Below are 19,827 nucleotides of genomic sequence, written 5' to 3' on the forward strand. Positions count from 1 at the left end.
AAAAATGCATCGGATGAGTCATGAGATTTGCTTCTGCTACTGCAGATCTTTATAGCAACAAACTCTGTTTATGTCAGAGTGGATGAAGGATTACACAAATAAAAATTAAAAATAAAAATAAAACCGATAATTTCTGTTCCAGTTTGGTTGCTTCTAGCCCTCTAAACACTTCAAATCAAGCCAGAATCCTAATCAATTTACTGCATGGGGCTAGGAAGGTGTGCCCAGTGAAATCCTAAGCCTAAAGCAGTTAGTACTGCATTTTATCTATCTACATTTGCTAAAAGGGTAAGAGAAAGTACAGTTGTGTACCTACCATAAATGTAGATGTTCGAGTGTATTCACTGTTGCAGTCATTACACTTGGGTTATCCTGCTGGTAGGCGACCCACAGTCGGCCCGAGTTCCAAAGTCTTGGTCCGGCGTCAGTTGCTGTCGCATCCTCCCTGATGTCAGTGCGCCAGGGGTATAAAAGTTGCAACAGATGCCATTTTCTTCAGTTTTTCTTGTCCCAGATGTCAGGTGCCCCCAGATAGGAAGGCTGGAAAGATAAAAATATGCCAAAAAACATGCATATATTACTATAAACATTTTCTTCATCTACAAGCAAATACACCACATAGGTTGTATAGAGCTGAGAAGTACAGAAAAGTCCCAGCAATAAAAAGGGGGATGGTGGGTGGGTAATCTGGACTGCAACAGTGAATACACTCGAACATCTACATTTATGGTAGGTACACAACTGTACTATGTTCATAGTGTTTCACTGTTGCAGTCATTACACTTTGGTAGAATCTCAAAGCTGAGGTTGGGTGGCTGGGTCTAAATAGGATTTGGAGAGGCTACCAGGCCCTGCAGAACTGCAGTGGCAAAGCCTGCTCTGGATTTAGAGTAGAGAGGTAAGTGGTAGTGCTTGGTGAAAGTGTGCACTGAGCTCCAGGTTGCAGCTTCTAAAATGTCTTTGGTTGGTACTCCTCTGAGAAAAGCTGCTGAAATGGCTGCTGCTCTGGTAGAATGAGGCCTAATGTCCTTAGGCACTGATTTGCCATGCTGTGCATAACAGAAGCGGATGCAGTGGCCTATCCATTTTGAAATTGTCTGCTTTGTAATAGGCTTTCCTTGTGATCCTGCAGCATAAGCTACAAACAGTTGCTCAGTTTTTCTGAAGGCTTTTGTTTTGTCCAGGTAAAATCATAGCTGTCTGTGTATATCCAAAGAGTGCAAAAGTTTCTCCCCTTTATTTTGTGGATTTGGGTAGAAAGTAGGCAAATGAATGGTTTGGTTCAAGGCCACATTGGAGACCACTTTTGGCATGAATGTTGGGTTTGTCCTAAGTGAGACCCTGTCCTGATGAAAAACGATGAAAGGTTCCACAGCCATTAATGCCTGTAACTCTGAGACTCTTCTTGCTGAAGTTATTGCTAGGAGCAGAGCAGTTTTCCATGATAAGAATTTTAGATCAGCTGTGCTGGCTGGCTCAAATGGAGGCAGTGTGAGTTTTTCTAAAACAAAATTGAGATCCCAAGTTGGTACTGGTGCTCTCCTTGGGGGTCTTATATTTTTTGCCCCTCTGAGGTACTGTTGTAGTAGAAGATGTGAAAAAATAGGAGGCTCCGTATTGTAATGAGCTGAAATAGCAGAGGCATGTATTTTAATTGATTTAATTGATGAGAAAGATAGGCCTTTGTCCAGCATCTCAGTTACGTACTGTAAAATCTGAGGTATATTAGGGACCAGTGGTTCGAGGCCTTGTGCCTGGTTCCAAGCACAGAATCTCTTTCATTTTTCTGCATAAGATTTCCTAGTGCTGGGCCTTCTGGCTTCTAAAATGACATCCATAACAGCTTTAGAAAGAGATGCAGTCTGAGTGGCTACATTATCTGTCAAGCTGCCAGATTTAAGGTTCTGAGTTGACTGTGCAGAATCTGATTGTTCTGATGTGTCAGAAGATGAGGAATTTGAGGTAGAGGCCAAGCTGGGCCTTGAGACAAGCTCCTTAGGAGTGGGTACCAGTGCTGGCGTGGCCAGTCTGGGGCAATCAGGATCAATTTTGTCTTTTCTTGTCTGACTTTTAGGAGGACCTTGGTAAGGAGAGGCATCGGAGGGAAGGCATAGACTGTCAGGCCTTTCCAGCTGAATGATAGAGCATCCACTTTCCATGCTTGAGAGTGATAAGTTCTTGTGCAGAATTTCTGTATTTGGTAATTGTGTGGGGTGGCAAAAAGATCTATGTCTGGGCGTCCCCATTTCCTCGTTATCATGCTGAACACTTGTGGATTTAGTTTCCATTCGTGAGGATCCATGAGATTTCTGCTTAGTTCGTCTGCCAGTGTATTTTTTGTTCCTGGCAGGAATTGTGCCTGCAGATGTACTTGATAAGTCAATGCTGTGTTCCACAAAGTCATGGCTTGCCTACAAAGAGGGTAGGAATGTGTGCCCCCTTGCTTATGTACCACATAACTGTGGTACTGTCTGTCTTTATTAATAATTGTCCTGGATGTAGTAGGTCCTTGAAAGCTGTCAGGGCATTCTGTACAGCTAGCATCTCTTTTTGATTGATGTGAAGATGCATTTGTTCCTTGAGCCACGTGCCCTGAATGCATTTTCCTTCCATATGTGCCCCCCCAGGCATAATCCGATGCATCCATTGTTATTGTCTGCCTGGCTGTAGGTAAAGTGAAAGGCTGTCCCTTGTTGTGGTGACAAGCCTGGGCCCACCATCAAAACTCCTGCTGTAGGCAGGGAATTAAAGTAATGATTGTCTCCAGACTGTGACAATGCTGAGTCCAAACACTTTTTAGATACCATTGTAGTTTCCTCATATGCAGTTTTGCATATGGAATTTGTAGAATGAAGGATGCCATGAAGCCCAGGGCCTGCAGAATTTTTCTTGCAGGGAGCTGGGTTTTTGTTGCCATCATTTGAAAGTAATGAGTCAGTTGCCTTTGTTTATCTGGCATGAGATAAGCCATCTGGGCAGTTGTATTTAAGCTTGCACCCAGGAATATTATCTCTTGTGAGAGCACTAGTTTTGATTTACTTTTGTTTACTGTGTACCCTAGGCAAATTAGCAATCTTTTTACAAACGCCAGATGTTTTAGAAGAATGTCCTTGCTCTCTGCTTGAATAAGGATGTCGTCCAAGTAGGGATATATTTGAATTCCTTTTTGTCTGCAAAATGCAATTACTGGTGCCAGGCATTTTGTGAAGACCCTGGGCGCAGTAGATAAGCCAAAGGGCAGTGTAGAGAATTGGTAATGCATTGAGCCTGCTATGAATCTGAGGTATCTTCTGCAAGATTTTCTGATTGGAAAATGCAGGTATGCCTCCTTGAGGTCCAAAGTAACTAGCCAAGCCTTCTTGCCCAGCATGGGCAGAAGTTGATGAAGTGTTAACATTTTGAATTTTGGAACATCCAGGAAAGTGTTTAGGATTGACAGGACCAGTACTGGTCTCCAGGCTTTGTCCTTTCTTGGTACTAAGAAAAGTCTTGAATAAAATCCTTGTCCCTGTTCTTGCTGTGGAACTTTTGAACAGCTCCCATGTCCATGAGAGCAACAATCTGTTTTTGTGCCTCTGCCCATTGGTTTTGTGGTAGGTCTAGCATACCTTTTGGTTTTGGAAGCGTGTGGCAGTGGAACCTGTAACCCTGAGAAACCATATTCAGCACCCATTGGTCCTGGGTGATCATGTGCCAATTTTTTGAGAAAAGTGCTAGCTTTCCCCCTAGGGGAGCTGTTAAAAGGTAAGTGCTTGGCATTTGCAGAGGGAAGTCATTGAGACTTGTTTCCTATAAGGTTGTGATTTGTCTTCCCCTCCTTTGGGGGCTGAAGCACCCCATTGCTTAGGTCGGTAGGAGCCTTGGGGTTGAGATCTGCCTCTTGGGCGTCTGTATCTGCCTCTTTGTGGCCTGTCTGACACTGGAAAGGACCAATTTTTTGAAGGCCAGTTTCTGCTAAATCTAGGTGGTTGAACCTGTAAGAAATCTTTCACTGTCTGCATTGACTTGGCTTTATCCTCCATTTTCTTTAACACTTCTTCTGCCTTAACACCAAAGTATCATGCTGAAATGGAGCATCCAATACTTTTACTTTAACATGGTCAGGTAAACTTTGTTCTTTCAACCAAGCATGCCTACGAATAACAGAGCCTGTCACTGCGGCTCTACAACAAGCCTCTAAAGAATCAAAACCACAGAGTATGCTTTCCCACTTTTTCAACTGCATGCAATAAATCCTGCATTTCCTTACTGTCAAGACCTTCTGTATTTGAAAACATTTTCTGTTTTAACAATGACATGAGGTACTGTTGGTATTTAAGCATGTGAAACTGACAGTTTAAAGCTCTTACAGCTAAAGCTGCAGAAGTGTAAACCTTTTTCCCCCATCTGTCCAGAGCTCTGGAATCCCTATCGGAGGGGACAGGATTTTTAGCAGTGGAAGCCTTAACCCCTTTTGGACCCTGAGAAATTGTTTCTGGGTCTGCAGCAGGGTTTTTGTAAATAAATTTATGAGAATCAGGGACTCTGTAGTACCTGTCTGGTTTGACTGGTGCAGGGGGTAAAGAATCAGGAGACAGACTGGATTCAGAAAAAACATCATCAACAATATCAAGCACAGGGGGGATAGCCAGGGGCCTGTGCTGGGGAAATAACAGGAAGTCTCTGAGCCTTTTCTTGGATTCTGAATAATCCTGGCTCTCCCAATGGAAATGCTCCCTCATGGTGTGCAGGGTTTCCCAAAAAGTATAATCCTCAGGCGGAGAGGCAGAAGGTATGGACTCTTCTGCATCAGAGTCCTCATAAGGAGGGAGAGAGTATCCCTGATCAGAAGAGGAGTCAGAGGAAATAGAAACCTGGTCAGAGGAATTATAATCAGTGTCTTGCCTAGGCCTTTTGTCAGGAGGGGGATGGGAACCACTGATTAAAGTAATTAGGTCTTCGGCCATTTTAAGCATCTGTTTCTTTGGCATGGATGACTGTTCTGGAGAATACTATACTTATTTCCTTGTCTTTAATGGTGTTTTTGATTTTGCCTTTGCTGCTGAAGAGGGCTTAATTGTAAGCTGTGAAGGTCTGAAAACACCCTCAGAAGCCGATGCCTGCTCAGCGGCTCCGGACCCATCTGAGGGAATAGTTTCCGTAGGCCCAATACCTTGAGTTTCCACAGGTCTCGGTGTCTCCACGTGGCTGTCGGTAGCAGCCTTTGGCTCTGAATTAGCGGGTGTCAGGGGCTGCGAAAGCGCCTCACTGAGAACCGGCGACTGGCCTAGAAGAGGCTTCTTCATCGGTTTTGGACCTCGGATGCCTGTCCTTTTCTTTGTCTTTGCGTTTTTTATAGATTCCGGTCGTCGGTTGTTCCGACGGCATTATGTAATTAAATCTTCGGCCAAAATAATGCAAAGCAAAATCAAACCGACGTTTAATAGTGCGTTTATTGAATCTAGCACAAAACCGACAACTAGTGACGTCGTGGTCAGGGCCTAGGCAAGGAATACAGTAAGAGTGAATGTCTTTACGAGGTATTTGCTTCCCACAAGAAATACAAATTATTAACTTTTACTGACATTGGTCTGGAGCAAGAAAAAGTTTCCCCAACGGGGTACTTAGCTTTATTGAAGACTTTGGTTCTGAAACTCAATTTTGAAAATCTCAGGAGTCGGCCGACCGGTACTTGCGAACTGCTTTTGCTTCGGACACTGTGCGGCAAGAAAGACTGAAGAAAATGGCGTCGGTTGCAACTTTTATACCCCTGGCGCACTGAAGTCCGGGAGGATGCGACAACAACCGACGCCGGACCAAGACTTTGGAACTCGGGCCGACTGCGGGTCGCCTGCCTGCAGGATAACCCAAGGGTAATGACTGCAACAGTGAAACATGATGAACATCTGGTCTGAGAATCCTTTTCAACCATGAGCCAAGGTCAAAGGCAATATGCAAGTACGATTATACAGTAGAAAATACAACAAATATTTATCAGACAGGCATACAATTGTAAGGGTATATTCCAAACAAGATGACCATGACTGACGAGAACAATCTATGGAAAAAAATGTTTCTCAAACTGCCTTAAACAAATCATTATATGGAACAACAAGTATGTTACACAAGCGACAATACTTTTATCAAATAACTCTAGCACATATTTTTTTTGTTGAAGTAGTGGTTATCTAACAGTGTAGTACCTCGTGGGCGGTACTGCGCAGGTTAGGGTGTGTCCATATTGATTGGCAGGTAATCGTACATCTGAGTGACAGCTTCGTGAGGAAAAAAAAATAACATTTTAAAGGAAAAAATGTCGATAACTCCAAAAGCTGCTTAAAATCACAGCTTTAGATAGTAGTATGGTTTAGCAGTGGCTACTGGACAGATTCTTGGGTTATTCTCAAAGATAAGCTAGTAAGATGTTCACTGTTACCGAAGTTTGTTTATCGGTCTTTTTGATATAAACCTAGAAATGGTCCATCTGGGTCAGTGTTTACCCTGACTACGTTGATTAAGATAAGATAAAATAAATGTAGCCTGTATGTTATTCTTTGGACAGTAATACTGTAGTGCGAGGTGAGAAAAAAAACTTTCAGCATTACGATCAACCAAGTCTTAATTAGAAATAATGGTCAGTATCGAGAGCAGTAAAACCACAAAAGAAACTTGATGATCTGTTTCTATATTTGGGTCTTTATCAGTCACGTTCAGCTAATGAAACGGTGCTAAAGTCCAAATGTGTGTCTGGTTATGTATTAATACGGTCTGGACAGAAAATTCCTTATACTATGGCAGTTCAAGAGGAGGTATTGATGAGACCCACAGCTAGAGAAGCATAAGAGTTTAAAAGCAAATTGCAGCTGTCACAGTTACCTAAAACAAGAAAGAGTGCAGGTATTTCACTAGTCACGATGCATGCTTTAACACATGCAATACCTGAATAACCTCTAATTTTACACTCTGGAAATGTGTTTTATTTAACATTATTTAAAACACCTGAATAACCGCTAATTTTACAGTGTCACAACTACCTGTTGCCAACTACTGCAATCATAGATTACAAGCTTTCAGAAATACTGCTCTATATTGTCAAGTGCCACCAGCTGTCTTGGATAGCCACTTGTGTCCTCCTGTGGCATTTAAAATCAGTCCGGTGTTTGTATTTCATTTTTCTGTTTTTTTTTTTTTTTGTTTTGTTTAATGCGTACTATGTGAAACTGACAGATACATTCCTTGCTTTGTTTTATTGTTTTATACATTCCGATTCAAATAGAAGGCTTTTTACGGCTTTATTTTATTATTCCGGTGCAATCAAAGGCTTTTCACTACTTTGTTTTATTCCGGTGACAGCTACATGATAGCTAATTACTATTAACGTAGCTTGGTAAGTTGTGGGCATTTAGGGGCGGGGTTTGCTACTGCGCATCCTGCGAGGCACTACACTGTTAGATAACCGAAGTAGTTATTCAAAGAAAGTGGAGATGGAAAAAATAGTGAAAGTCATCACCTCCTCTTCTTTTCTTTCTAGCAGGGCCCAGGTTTATTATCGCCTCCTCCTCGTCTTGCTGAACAGATGAGGGTAGTACAGTACCTTCAGTACCCTCATTATCCAATGAAGTCAGTACAGGACTATGGAGTTTCTGAGGCTCATCTGCACCACTGACAGCAGCAGGGATTCCAGTCTTTAATGATTCTTGGGGACAGACAGTCCCTGGGAACGACAAAGATGTGCTGGCTGTGAACCAGAAACACAAAATAAGTCAGAGAGGTACACCTGCAACTTATGATAAAGCATCTTCTAGTCAGCATTTTAACTGAAAATCATGCTTCTAACACATTCAAAATCACCTTAGGAAAACTTTAGTACCTGCCTAATGAAATGCAGTGCTGCACACATATGCAAAGTTTCAGTTTCTGACTAAACCTTAACATTCAGCATATACTAGTATCAGGAACGTCTTAAAAGCACATTATTGCCTTAAAGAATAACATACTTAACATCATGCCTAGCAGTCACTGTGTTATACGCCCTAAATGCCAAAAGTAGCAGCATTTTACCATATGTATGATGCAAAAAGTACAGCTGGGCACACTTACCATAAATGTAGATGTTCGATTGTATTCACTGTTACAGTCATCACACTTGGGTTATCTGCCTGCAGGTAGCCTTCAGTCGGCCCTAATACCAGAGTCTTGGGATTTCTGCATCGGATGCTGTCACCTCTTCCATGATGTCAGGTCGTCAGGGGGTATAAAACATGCAGCCGATGCCATTACATCAGTTTTTCTTGCCCCAGATGTCAGGATCCCTCAAAATAGAAAGCTATTACATGGTGTGGAACACCTCGAGTGAAAAGTAAATACCCCTGCCATAAAAGATGGTCATAAAGAGGACAAGTAGAAAGTATACAGAAAGCCAGGGGGGCTGGAGGGAGGGAAACCAGGACTGCCACAGTGAATACACTCGAACATCTACATTTATGGTAAGTGTACACAACTGTACTATGTTCTTCGTGTTTCACTGCTGCAGTCATCACACTTGGGTTGATTCCCAAAGCTGAGGAAGGGTGGAGGCAATCAAGAAATGTTAGGGCTGGCTAGCAGGCCTTGTAAGACTGCTGTAGCAAATCCAGCTCTGGATTTAGAAAAAATAGGTAAGTGGCTAATGCTTGGTGAAGGTGTGTACAGAACTCCAGGTTGCAGCTTCCAGGATGTCCCTGGTAGGGACTCCCCTGAGAAATGCTGTAGAGGTTGAAGGAGCTCTAGTGGAATGAGTTCTGATCCCCTGAGGGGTAGGTTTTCCATGGTGCTTGTAGCAGAAATGGAAGCAGTGAGCTATCCATTTGGAAATGGTTTGCTTCAAAATGGCCTTGCCCTCTGCCCCTGCAGCAAAGCTGAATGGCAGCTGGTCAGACTTTCTGAAAGGCTTAGTCCTGTCAAGGTAAAACCTGAGCTGTCTGTGCATGTCCAAGGAGTGCAGGATCCTTTACCCTTTATTCTGAGGATTAGGGAAAAAGGTTGGCAAATGGATGGATTGGTTTAAAGCCACACTAGATACCACCTTGGGCATAAAGGATGGGTTAATCCTGAGGGAAACCCTGTCAGCATGGAAAATAATGAAGGGCTCCACCGCCATTAGTGCCTGTAACTCAGACACTCTTCTTGCTGAAGTAATAGCTAGAAGTAAGGCTGTTTTCCAAGATGGGAATTTTAACTCTGCTGAAGCAGCAGGTTCAAAAGATGGAAGTGTGAGCTTCTCCAGTACAAAGTTAAGGTCCCAGGCCGGGGTGGGAGCTCTCCTAGAGGGGTCTTAAATTGTTAGCTCCTCTCAGGAACTGTTTGATGAGAGGATGAGAAAAGAGAGGTGGCTCAGTATTATAATGAGCTGAGATGGCAGAGGCATGAATCTTAATGGATGAGAAGGATAGGCCTCTGTGGAGCAGCTCTGCTAGGTAATCCAGGACTTGAGATAAAGTGGGTACAGCGGTATCCTTTCCTTGAGACCGACTCCAAGAACAATATCTTTTCCACTTTTCAGCATAGGATTTCCTAGTATTAGGCCTTCTGGCCTCAAGGATGACGTCCAGCACCCATTTTCTGAGGGATGCTGGTGGTGTATTCAGGGGATAAGCCAGGTTGCAAGGTTTAGGGTTTGCAGCTGTGGATGCAAAACCTATTCCTCCTGCTGAAACAGCAGGGAGGGTGTCTGATGTAGGTGCCAGGGTGGCACTGCTGTCAGACTGCATAGGAGTGGGTACCAGTACTTGCATGGCCAGTCTGGTGCAATAAGGATTGCCCTTGGCCTGTCCTGTTTGATCTTGAGTAGTACTTTTGAAAGGAGGGGCAGAGGAGGAAAGGCATAAATTGACAGGTTTTCCCATGTAAAGGATAGGGCATCCAACTTCCAGGCTCTGCTGTGACATTCCTTGTGCAAAATTTGCTCAGCTGGTGGTTTTGGGGGGAGGAAAAACAGGTCCACCTCCGGTGTTCCCCACCTCTGGGTTAGAAGTTTGAATGAGTTGGGTTCCAGTTTCCACTCGTGAGGGTCCAGTAGATTTCTGCTTAAGTCATCTGCCAGTGAATTCTGCTTGCCTGGGAAGAATTGAGCTTGTATGTGTACTTGGTTGCTCAAGGCTGTGTTCTACAGGGCCATGACTAACCTGCAGAGTGGGTAAGAAAGAGTTCCCCCCTGTTTGTTTATGTAACACATAACTGTGGTGTTGTCCGTCTTTATCAGGAGCTCTCATGGAAGGATAAGGTATTTGAAGGCTGTCAGAGCATTCTGTACAGCTAGCATCTCTTTTTGATTGATACGCAGGGGAATTTGTTCTGTGCTCCATTTGCCTTGAATATATTTTTGCCTGCCATTTGAGCCCCCCATGCATAGTCTGATGAGTCTGTTGTCAGGGTTTGGGTGGCGAGGGGTTGAGTGAATGGAAGTCCCTTGTTGTGGTTGCATGTTTCTGCCCACCAAAGGAACTCTGTCCTTAGACAAGGTATGACAGGAATCACTGCTTCCAGGTCCTGAGAATGTTGACACCAGATACGTTTTAAGTACCACTGAAGTTTCCTCATATGCAGCTTTGCATATGGAATTAGCAGAATGCATGAGGCCATGAACCCTATGGCTTGCAGTATTTTCCTTGCAAATAGCTGGGTTTTGGTGGCCATTAGTTTGAAACATTTTGTCAAATGGACTCGCTTTTCTGGAATGAGGAATGCCATCTGGGAAGTTGTGTTCAAGCTTGCTCCCAGGAATACAACTTGTTTACTGGGCACCAGTTGTGATTTATTTTCGTTGATGGTGTACCCTTAGTGAAGTTAGAAGTCTTTTTACACATGTCAGGTGCTGAAGTAGCAATTCCTGACTGTTCGCCTGAATCAGGCAATCGCCCAAGTATGCGTAAATTTGAATATTTCTCTGCCTGCAGTATGCAATTGCTGGAGCCAGGCACTTTGTGAATCCTCTGGGTGCAGTAAATAACCCAAAGGGAAGTGAAGAGAACTGATAGTGCATAGAGCCTGCCCTGAAACGTAGATATTTCCTGCAAGACTCCCTTATGGGGATGTGCAGATAAGCTTCTTTTAACTTTTGGGTGACTAACCAGGCATCCTTGGCTAGCATAGGAAGAAGCTGTTGCAGTGTAAGCATTTTGAATTTTGGAACCACCAGAAAGGTGTTGAGAATTGACAGACCCAGGATAGGGCGCCAAGAGCTCTCTTTTCTGGGCACCAGGAACAGTCCAGAGTAAAAACCCTGTCCCCTTTGTTCTACTGGAACAGGACGAATAGCCCTGATATGGAGAAGGGAAAGTACTTGCTTTTGAGCCTCTGCCAGTGGATTGGAGTAAGATCTGGCAACCCGCTTGGGGTTGGCAGTGAGTGGAAGTAGAATCTGTATCCCTGGGATACAATGTTTAGAACCCATCGGTCCTGAGTAATGGACATCCATTTTTTTGCATGAAGGGCGAGTTTTCCTCCTAGGGGTGCAAGTATTCGGACATAGCTGGGAAGGATAATTGGAAAGTCATTGTGAACTTTTTCCATAAGGGGGTGGCTTATCACTCCCTGTTTTTGAGGTGGGAACACTCCATTGCTTAGATCTCTGCATACCCTGAGACTGTAGTCTTGGTGGTCTGTTTCCCCTGGGTTTGGACTCAGGACGCCTGGGAGGGACTGGAAAGGACCAGCTTTTTGAAGGCCAATGCCTACTGAATCTGGGTGGCTACACCTGTAAGAAATCTTTGACAGTTTGCAGAGTTAGCTTTTTCTTCCATCTTTTTAAGAACTTCTTCTGCTTTTGTGCCAAACAAACAATCCTGATTTAATGGAGCATCTAGTAATTTTGTTTTGACATGGTCTAGCAAGACTTGTTCCTTCAGCCAAGCATTCCTTCTCAGTACACACCCAGTGACAGCAGCCCTGCAAGATATCAAACCCAGACTGCAAAATAGGTTTACTAACTTGGTTTGCAGAATGCATTAACCCTTGTAAATCTTTATTTTTCTGCACAATCTGGAAGTAACACCATTTTTTGTTTTGATAAGTTCCATATGTTGCTGGTACTTCAACATGTGAAACTGGCAATTCAAAGCCCTGATGGCAAGAGTTGCAGAGGTATATACCTTCTTACCCCATCTGTCTAAAGCTCTAAAATCCCTGTCTGAAGGGGTAGGGTTTTTGACTGTAGTAGCCTTAATGCCTTTAGGTCCCTGGGAAATGGTTTCTGGATCCGTAGTAGGATTCCTAAAGAGAAATTTGTGAGAGTCAGGTACTCTGTAGTACCTGTCAGGTTTTCTAGGAGCTGGTGGTAAAGTGTCAGGCGCAAGACTAGATCCCATGAAGACATCGTCTACAATATCCAGGACAGGGGGTATAGCTAGGGGCCTGTGCTGAGGCAAATCTAAAAATTCCCAGAGTCACTTTTTGGACTGAGGATAGTCCTGGCATTCCCAGCGGAAATGCTCTCTTAAGGTATGCAAGGTTTCAGCAAAAGAAAAATCCTCTGGAGGGGAGGCAGAGGGAATGGATTCCTCTGCATCTGAATCTTCATAGGTAGATAAGGGTATGTCCTGGTAATCAGAAGAGTCAGAAGTCATCGGACTCCTGGTCTGTAGAATCAGAAGGAAATTCAATTCTTTGTCTTTTAGCAGGGGAAGGCTGGCTTCCCCTAATTAGAGAAATAAGGTCTTCAGCCATTCTAAGCATTAGTTTTTGTGGCATGGGAGCTTGAGCATGCACTTTGGAAGTCGGTTTTCTAGGCGTAGTGCGAACTCTGGGCCTGAGAAACTCGGTAGTTTTAGTTAAAAATGAAGTTATCAGTTTAATACGAATATTGGTAGGTCAGAATACACCCTCAGAAGCCGGTGCCTGCACAGCAGCTTCGGACCTATCCAAGGTAGAGACATCCACAGGTTCCATAGTCGAAGAAGCATCTTGCGGCATACCAGACTCCGAATGGGTCTCAGCAGAGGCCTGCGAATCTGTAGAAGCAAGCATCAGGGGCTGCAAAGGTGCCTCACTGAGTACCGGCAGACTGGTGACTAGCTTAATGGAAGTGTCAGCGACAGTTTTTGACCTATGCGGTCTGTCTCTGTCTTTGTGCTTTTTCGGAAGATCGGTAGTCAGATGGCTTACTAAAGCCATTTCAGAATACGGAGAACGACAGCTAAAGAATTTAGCTACAAAAATAGCCTGATGACGAATGGTTCGGACGTTAAACAAGGCACAAAACCAACAGCGAGGACATCGTGGTCTGGTTCTAAACAGTTGACGCAGTAAGAATGAAAATCTCTGTGAGGTATTTGCTTTCCACAGGCAAGACAATTGTTAACTTTTTCTGACATTGGTTAGTGCAAGAAAAAAAGAATCCCCAATGGGGTACTTGGCTTTAGAAGACTTCAGGTTTGAAACTCGAAAAATTAGAAGTTATGTACTCACCATAACGTTCCATCTGAGTAGGTGTATTCATTTGTCTGCAACCTGTGGGTTATGGATCCGACATCGGATCCGAACCGGCATGGTTTACCAGCTATGGATCCAAGCTCTCAGCTCCTCCCCTCACCCATAATGCCCTGCTCTCCCTACATGACCTCAGATCGAGTTTGCCAACAGCATAAACACCCTGAAAAGGGTAACACAACATATGCAGGAAACTGAAAGGCCAGGGGGATAGGAGGGCGGGATGGTTGCAGACAAATGAATACACCTACTCAGATGGAACGTTATGGTGAGTACATAACTTCTAAATCTGAAGTAGGAGATTCATTTGTCTGCAACCTGTGGGACAGAGTCCCCAGCTACCTGAATCTTGGGCGGTCATCATGGAAGGATATTCCGGAGCACCGCGGAGCCAAAGGATGCTCTACCTCTAGATGCAAGATCCAGCTTGTAGTGGGAAATAAAAGTATGAGATGAAGCCCACGTGGCTGCTGCACAAATATCATCTAGAGGAATCCTAGCCTTAAAGGCGGCTGAGGTAGAGACTGACCGGGTTGAATGGGCATGTACACCCTCCGGTGCGGGCCTTCCCGAAGCTTGATAAGCTAGTAAGATACATTGTGAAATCCAGCGAGATAATGAGACTTTGGAAATTGGCTTGCCCAAATTAAATTTAGCAAAGGAAATGAACAACTGGTCGGATTGCCTATGACCAGCAGTCCTGTTTAGATAAAATCTAAGTTGCCTGTGAACGTCTAAGGAGTGAAGCTTGTACTCACCCTTGTTTTGATATTTGGGGAAGAAAACAGGGAGGTTAATGGATTGATTAATGTTTGCTTCAGAAGCTACCTTAGGAAGAAAGGACGGGTTGGTCCTGAGGAAAACACGGTCCGGATGAAAGACCCAAGTACGGAGGTTTAGCTGATAATGCTTGAAGCTCTGAGACTCTCTTGGCCGAAGTAATGGCTACTAAGAAGGCAGTCTTGAAGGATAAGAATTTCAGATCTACAGTAGCCGCAGGTTTGAAGGGGGGAGCGGTCAAGGCCTGAAGAACTAAGGAAAGGTCCCAAGGAGGAATCGCTTGCTTTATAGGGGGCCTGAGAAGAAAGGTACCTTTAAGGAAAATCTTGCACAATTTGGCAGACATCAGTGGACTGGAGTCATGACCAATGTGATAATGAGAAATTGCTGCAAGCTGTACTTTGACCGTGGAACTGCTGGCACCATCATTAAAAAGAGTGGTTAAGAAGTCAAGCACCAAAGGGAGAGGAACTGTGAAAGGTGTTAGGGCTTGCCGCCCCACAAAGAGAAGCGCTTCCACTTGCTACGGTAGACTTTCCTAGTGGATGGCTTGTGAGCTGCCACCAGGATGGCCTTAACAGGGGACGAAATACCGGGAGTCCTGATCAGGAGTGGAACTGGAGCAGCCAAGCGGTCAGCTTGAGGTTGTCCAGGTTCGGAGGAGATAGATGGGATGGATGAGAAATCAGATCCGGAATGGGATCTAGAATCCAAGGAGGATTCACTGAGTGAGACCTTAGGAAGGGGAACCAGATCTGTCGAGGCCAAAAGGGAGCAATGAGGATCATTCTGCACCTCAACCGAGAGGCTTTCTGAAGAACATGGAGCATCAGAGGCAAAGGGGGATAAGCATAAAGAAGACCGGGTGGCCAAGCATGCACCAGAGCGTCTCTTGGAGAACCTCCGGGAGGAGGTATCAAGGCTAAAAACTGTCGCATTTGGTGTTTGAGGGAGACGCAAAAGATCGCAACAAGGAGTTCCCCACTGTGCTAAGATGCTCCGCTACCTGAGTATTGAGAGACCACTCGTAGGGGGTGAGAATGGTGCGACTGAGTTTGTCCGCCAGGATGTTGGACCGACCCGGAATATGCGTTGCTATGAGAAAGCGGTTGGTGGAGATTGCCCATTCCCACAATCTCATGGCTTCTCGACAAAGGGGGTAAGACCTGGTTCCTCCCTGTTTGTTGATATACCAGACAACAGACATGTTGTCCGATTGAATCGCAATTGTTCCCAATGGAAGAAAGGCCTGAAGAGCTAGCAACGCTAAGAGCACTGCTCTCATCTCTAGGACATTGATATGCAGCAAGGTCTCTGAATCGTCCCACGTGCCTTGGACCGTCCGGCCTGCAAAATGCCCCCCCACCTGAGTCGGGAGGCGTCCGTGGTCACCGTGGCGAGAGGGGGAGAGGCACAAAAGGGGCGGCCTCCGCGGAGATCTGGAGTGTGTAGCCACCACAGGAGGGACCGCCTGCACGCTTTGCTGATCGCAATGGGATGATGCATAGGAAGAGCAAGATACGACCACTGAACCAAGAGAGTCCATTGAAGGATACGCATATTGAACCTGGCGAGAGGAAGAAGCGCAATCGCTGCCGCCATGGACCCTAGGGCCCTCAGGACCAACTCCGCCGGAACTGAATTTGAGTGGAGAATGGTCCGCACCTGGAGCTGTAGGCTTTGCACTCTGTCCGCTGTGAGGAAGGCTCTCAGTCTCCTCGTGTCTAACCTGGCACCTATAAAATCTATGAGCTGAGTGGGTGCTAGGTTGGATTTTTTTGTGTTTATCGTGATGCCCAGGCAAGGAGCACGATGGAGAAAGGAGTCTCGCGCCAAGAGAAGTAGATGCCTTGTTGGGGCGGTGAGAAGCCAGTCGTCCAGGTAAGGAAAGACCTGCACCCCCTGAAGCCTCAGGTGGGCCGCTACCACTGCTAATACTTTGGTGAACACCCTGGGGGCTGTGGTGAGACCAAAGGGAAGGACCCGGAATTGGTAGTGACTGGCTCCCAGCCGGAAGCGGAGAAACCTCCTGGAGCGCCTGTCCATTAGTATGTGGTAGTACGCATCCTTGAGGTCTATGGAGCACATCCAGTGATTTTCTCCCAGAAGGGGGAGAATAGACTGCAATGTGACCATTCGGAACTTCTCCTTGGGAACTGCCAGGTTCAAGAGTGAAAGGTCTAAAATTGGTCTTAGATCCCCGCCTTTTGGCACTAAAAGAACCTGGAGTAGAACCCTGATCCGATCTGGTCTGGGGACGGGCTGGATGGCTCTTTTCTTTAGCAGATGGCCAATTTCTGCCAAAGCGGCCTCCCACTGACCGGGTGGAACGTCAGGGAGGGACTTCAATTTTGGTAAGTGAAGAAAGGGGATACGGTATCCTCTGGATATAATCTGGAGAACCCAGCGGTCTGATGTTATGGACTCCCATGCCGCTAGGTGCTCCGAAAAACGTCCCCCGACTGCCTCCAGAGTGGAGCAGCCGGGCAACCCCTCAGGGCTGCTGCGCGGGCCGTTCAGAGAAGGGTTCTCTGGACCCGAAGTTCCTAGGAGCCCCTCTGCCCCTAGGGCGGCGTCCTCCCTGTCCTCCTCTGCCACAGAAGGACTGGTTGTCTGGAGCAGGCTGGGATTGCTGCGACTTCCGGAACCACATCTTCTTCTTCTGACCCTTTTGGTTCCTAGAATAGGGCCTCTGGGGTGCAGAGAAGCGGATTCCGACGGCAGACAGCGTCTTCCCGTCCTTCTCGCTCTGGGTCAAAGTGTCGCGAACAGTTTTACCAAAGAGGGCAGAACCATCGAAGGGGGCGTTCGCAAATGACGCCTTGAAGGGCTCTGAGAAATCGCAATGACAGAGCCAGGCCTGACATCTAGTAACTAGGCCTGCCCCTGCGGCTCTAGCGGCACTTTCCGTAGCATGGGACAGTAGCCGCATAGAGGTATTAGTGACGGACCTGAGAGTGGCCATGCGGGTGGAGTGCAGCACTTTGTCCTCCTCCGACATGGACTCTGGGGGGGATGCAGCGTATTCTTTTATAAGATCGCTGCATCCTAATCACGCATGCCAGATAGTTCAGCGCCTCACAGAGAAGGTCGCTGAACTAAACATCCGCTTCCCCAAGCGGTCCATCATCCGAGACTCCTTGCTCGGGATGGACTGAGGACTCTCCTGAGCAAGTTCCTCTTGGTGGCCGCCGTCAACAAGGCATCTACCGGAGGCCCCTTACTCCAATGGGCACGGTCAGCCGGGGACTGAGAATACGGTCGGGCCTTTTGGGATTGGCTCCACGGTGTCCGGTTCCTTCCACGCCTGGTGGTAATGAGGTCCACCAGGGGTCGGCAGGAGGGAACACCCAAGAGGTAGACGGGCCCACTTCAAATGCCTCCAAGAACACGGACTCGTCCGAGGAAGACTTGGGGGCAGACCACCCCCCCCCTTATGCGGAGCATTTCCATGATGTCTCCAAATGAGACATCCTCGGGGGGTGACCTTGGGGAGCCTTCCCTTCCTCCAAACTGTCTTCTGTGAGAGACTCGGGGGAGTCAATGTGCCTCCTTTTGCACGTATGTTTGCGGGGAACATCCTCCGGGGGGCTGTCAGAGGACTCCTCGCAAACAGTGACCTGTTCCAGGGGAACAGCTTGGGGCAAAGGAGCGGGCTGTCCCAAGGGCCGGATGGTGGAAGCCTGACCCAGTGCAGATGGAGCGCGGGACGGAGCCGAAGCAAGTGCCGGGGGTCCGGAGACCCTCAACAGGGCCCTCTCCACTACATCAAAGGCCGAAGGGGAGCCGACCTCGACCAAAGGATCCGACAATCGGCTCCCTCGGATCCGAGGAGTGGATCGGAGCCGGCGCCAAGCGCCGGATCCGGCGACAGTGCGCCCAACACAGACGGCGCCGGGAGCACTGATCCCCAGATCCGGCTCGGATCCATGCTCCGAGAGGTCGGATCCGAAGCACTCGAGGGCAGGGTCGGATCCGAAGTACCAAGTACTATCGACGCCGACCCACCCCCGGCTACGAAGCTGCTAGGCTCCAACGGCTCCAAGCCCGGGTAGCGGGTCGGAGAAGGAGCAATTGGCTTAAAGAAAGGGGTCAAGCTCCCCCCCAGAGGGGGGGGGGGAGGCAAGAGCACTCCCATCTGCATCTGGGCCTGGATGAACCTTCTCATCATCCGGTCCAGATCAGCGTCTGACAGGCTATACGTCGATCTCGACGAGGCTACCGAGGTAGGCCTAGAGTGCCTCCTGGATAGCCTCGTCGGAGATCGGGTCTCCTCCTCCTCGGGTCCCGGTGAGAAACACACAGGTGACTGGAGCAGAGGAGGGGGAGAACTGGCAGACAAGGAGGCCGGAGGAGAAGCCCGCTTGGCTGGCGGGGCCGAAACAGAGGCCTCGGCCCACCGCTTATGGTGCTTCTCCCTCCGGTCCTTCTTTCTTGCTTCCCTCTCCTCCGAACCACTACAGGGAGGTCGAGTCCCAGGAGGAGGGGGAGCCGGAGAGGAGACAACCGTAGAAACGGTTACCCCCGGAGCAGAGGCCGGAGCTGAGTCCGGTGGCAAAAGACCCGCCAAGACAAGCTTGGACCTCGCTCCTTCAATGCCCTGGGGTTGAACCCTGCACAAATGGAACATCCAGAAGTGAGGTGTTCAACCCCAAGGCATCTAACGCACCGAGTGTGGCCATCATCCGGGGAAAGCTTATGGCCACACTCGGAGCACTTCGAGAACACAGCTTTGGGTTGTTCAGACATCCCAAGTACCAAAAAAGTTACTTAAACTAAGTTGGTAAAAGTAAAGTAACTAAAGCACACAACAGGCCCAAACACACACTACGCTACCAGCGAGGGGAGGGAAGGTAAAAATTAAATTTAAAACACTAAAAGTATAATACAGTAATAGGGAAACCTAAACTTTCACACAACTTTCACACAAAAATACAATTTTTAAACTTCTAAATACTTGAAAAAGAGCACTTAGCTGAAGAGCTTGGAAACACAAATCTGGTCACCAGCGCGGCAAACAAGATCTGAGGTCATGTAGGGAGAGCAGGGCATTATGGGTGAGGGGAGGAGCTGAGAGCTTGGATCCATAGCTGGTAAACCATGCCGGTTCGGATCCGATGTCGGATCCATAACCCACAGGTTGCAGACAAATGAATCTCCTACTTCAGATCTAAAATTTCAGGTAACGGCCGACTGGCAGTTGTGAACTGCTTCTGCTTCGGGCTCCTTCTCGGCAAGAAAAACGGAAGTAATGATGTCGGCTGCATGTTTTATACCCCCCCCCTGATGACCGGATATCATGGAAGAGGCGACAGCATCCGACGCAGAAATCCGAAGACTCTGGTATTCGGGCCGACTGAGGGCTACCTGCAAGCAGACAACCCAAGTGTGATGACTGCAACAGTGAAACACGAAGAATATCAATATTAACAATAATAATAAATGTAAATAAAAAATAAAATGTATTGTGGTTACAATTGTATATACTGTTGCATAACTATTTCAAAATGTCTGGACTTCTCATTAAGCCACCAATCCCAGTGGCCCAGAGAAGTCAGTGGCAGGACACAGCTCATAACACATTACTACCAATTTAGGAAACCC

General features: G+C 46.8%; 1 protein-coding gene across 1 annotated transcript in view; it reads right to left on the bottom strand.

Moving 5' to 3' along the window:
- The window catches only part of CHFR (checkpoint with forkhead and ring finger domains), a gene marked incomplete at its 5' end in the record, with an annotated part of 992,863 nt that overhangs the window by 924,125 nt on the left and 48,911 nt on the right, over positions 1–19,827 (bottom strand). Inside the window, 1 exon segment of the mRNA XM_044068718.1 lies at positions 7,490–7,717. Within this exon segment, the coding sequence (XP_043924653.1) occupies positions 7,490–7,717 (228 nt within the window).

The sequence above is a fragment of the Protopterus annectens genome, chromosome 4.part0 (genome assembly GCF_019279795.1).
Source record: "Protopterus annectens isolate FY-2018-M chromosome 4.part0, PAN1.0, whole genome shotgun sequence".
NCBI classification, from domain to species: domain Eukaryota; kingdom Metazoa; phylum Chordata; order Ceratodontiformes; family Protopteridae; genus Protopterus; species Protopterus annectens.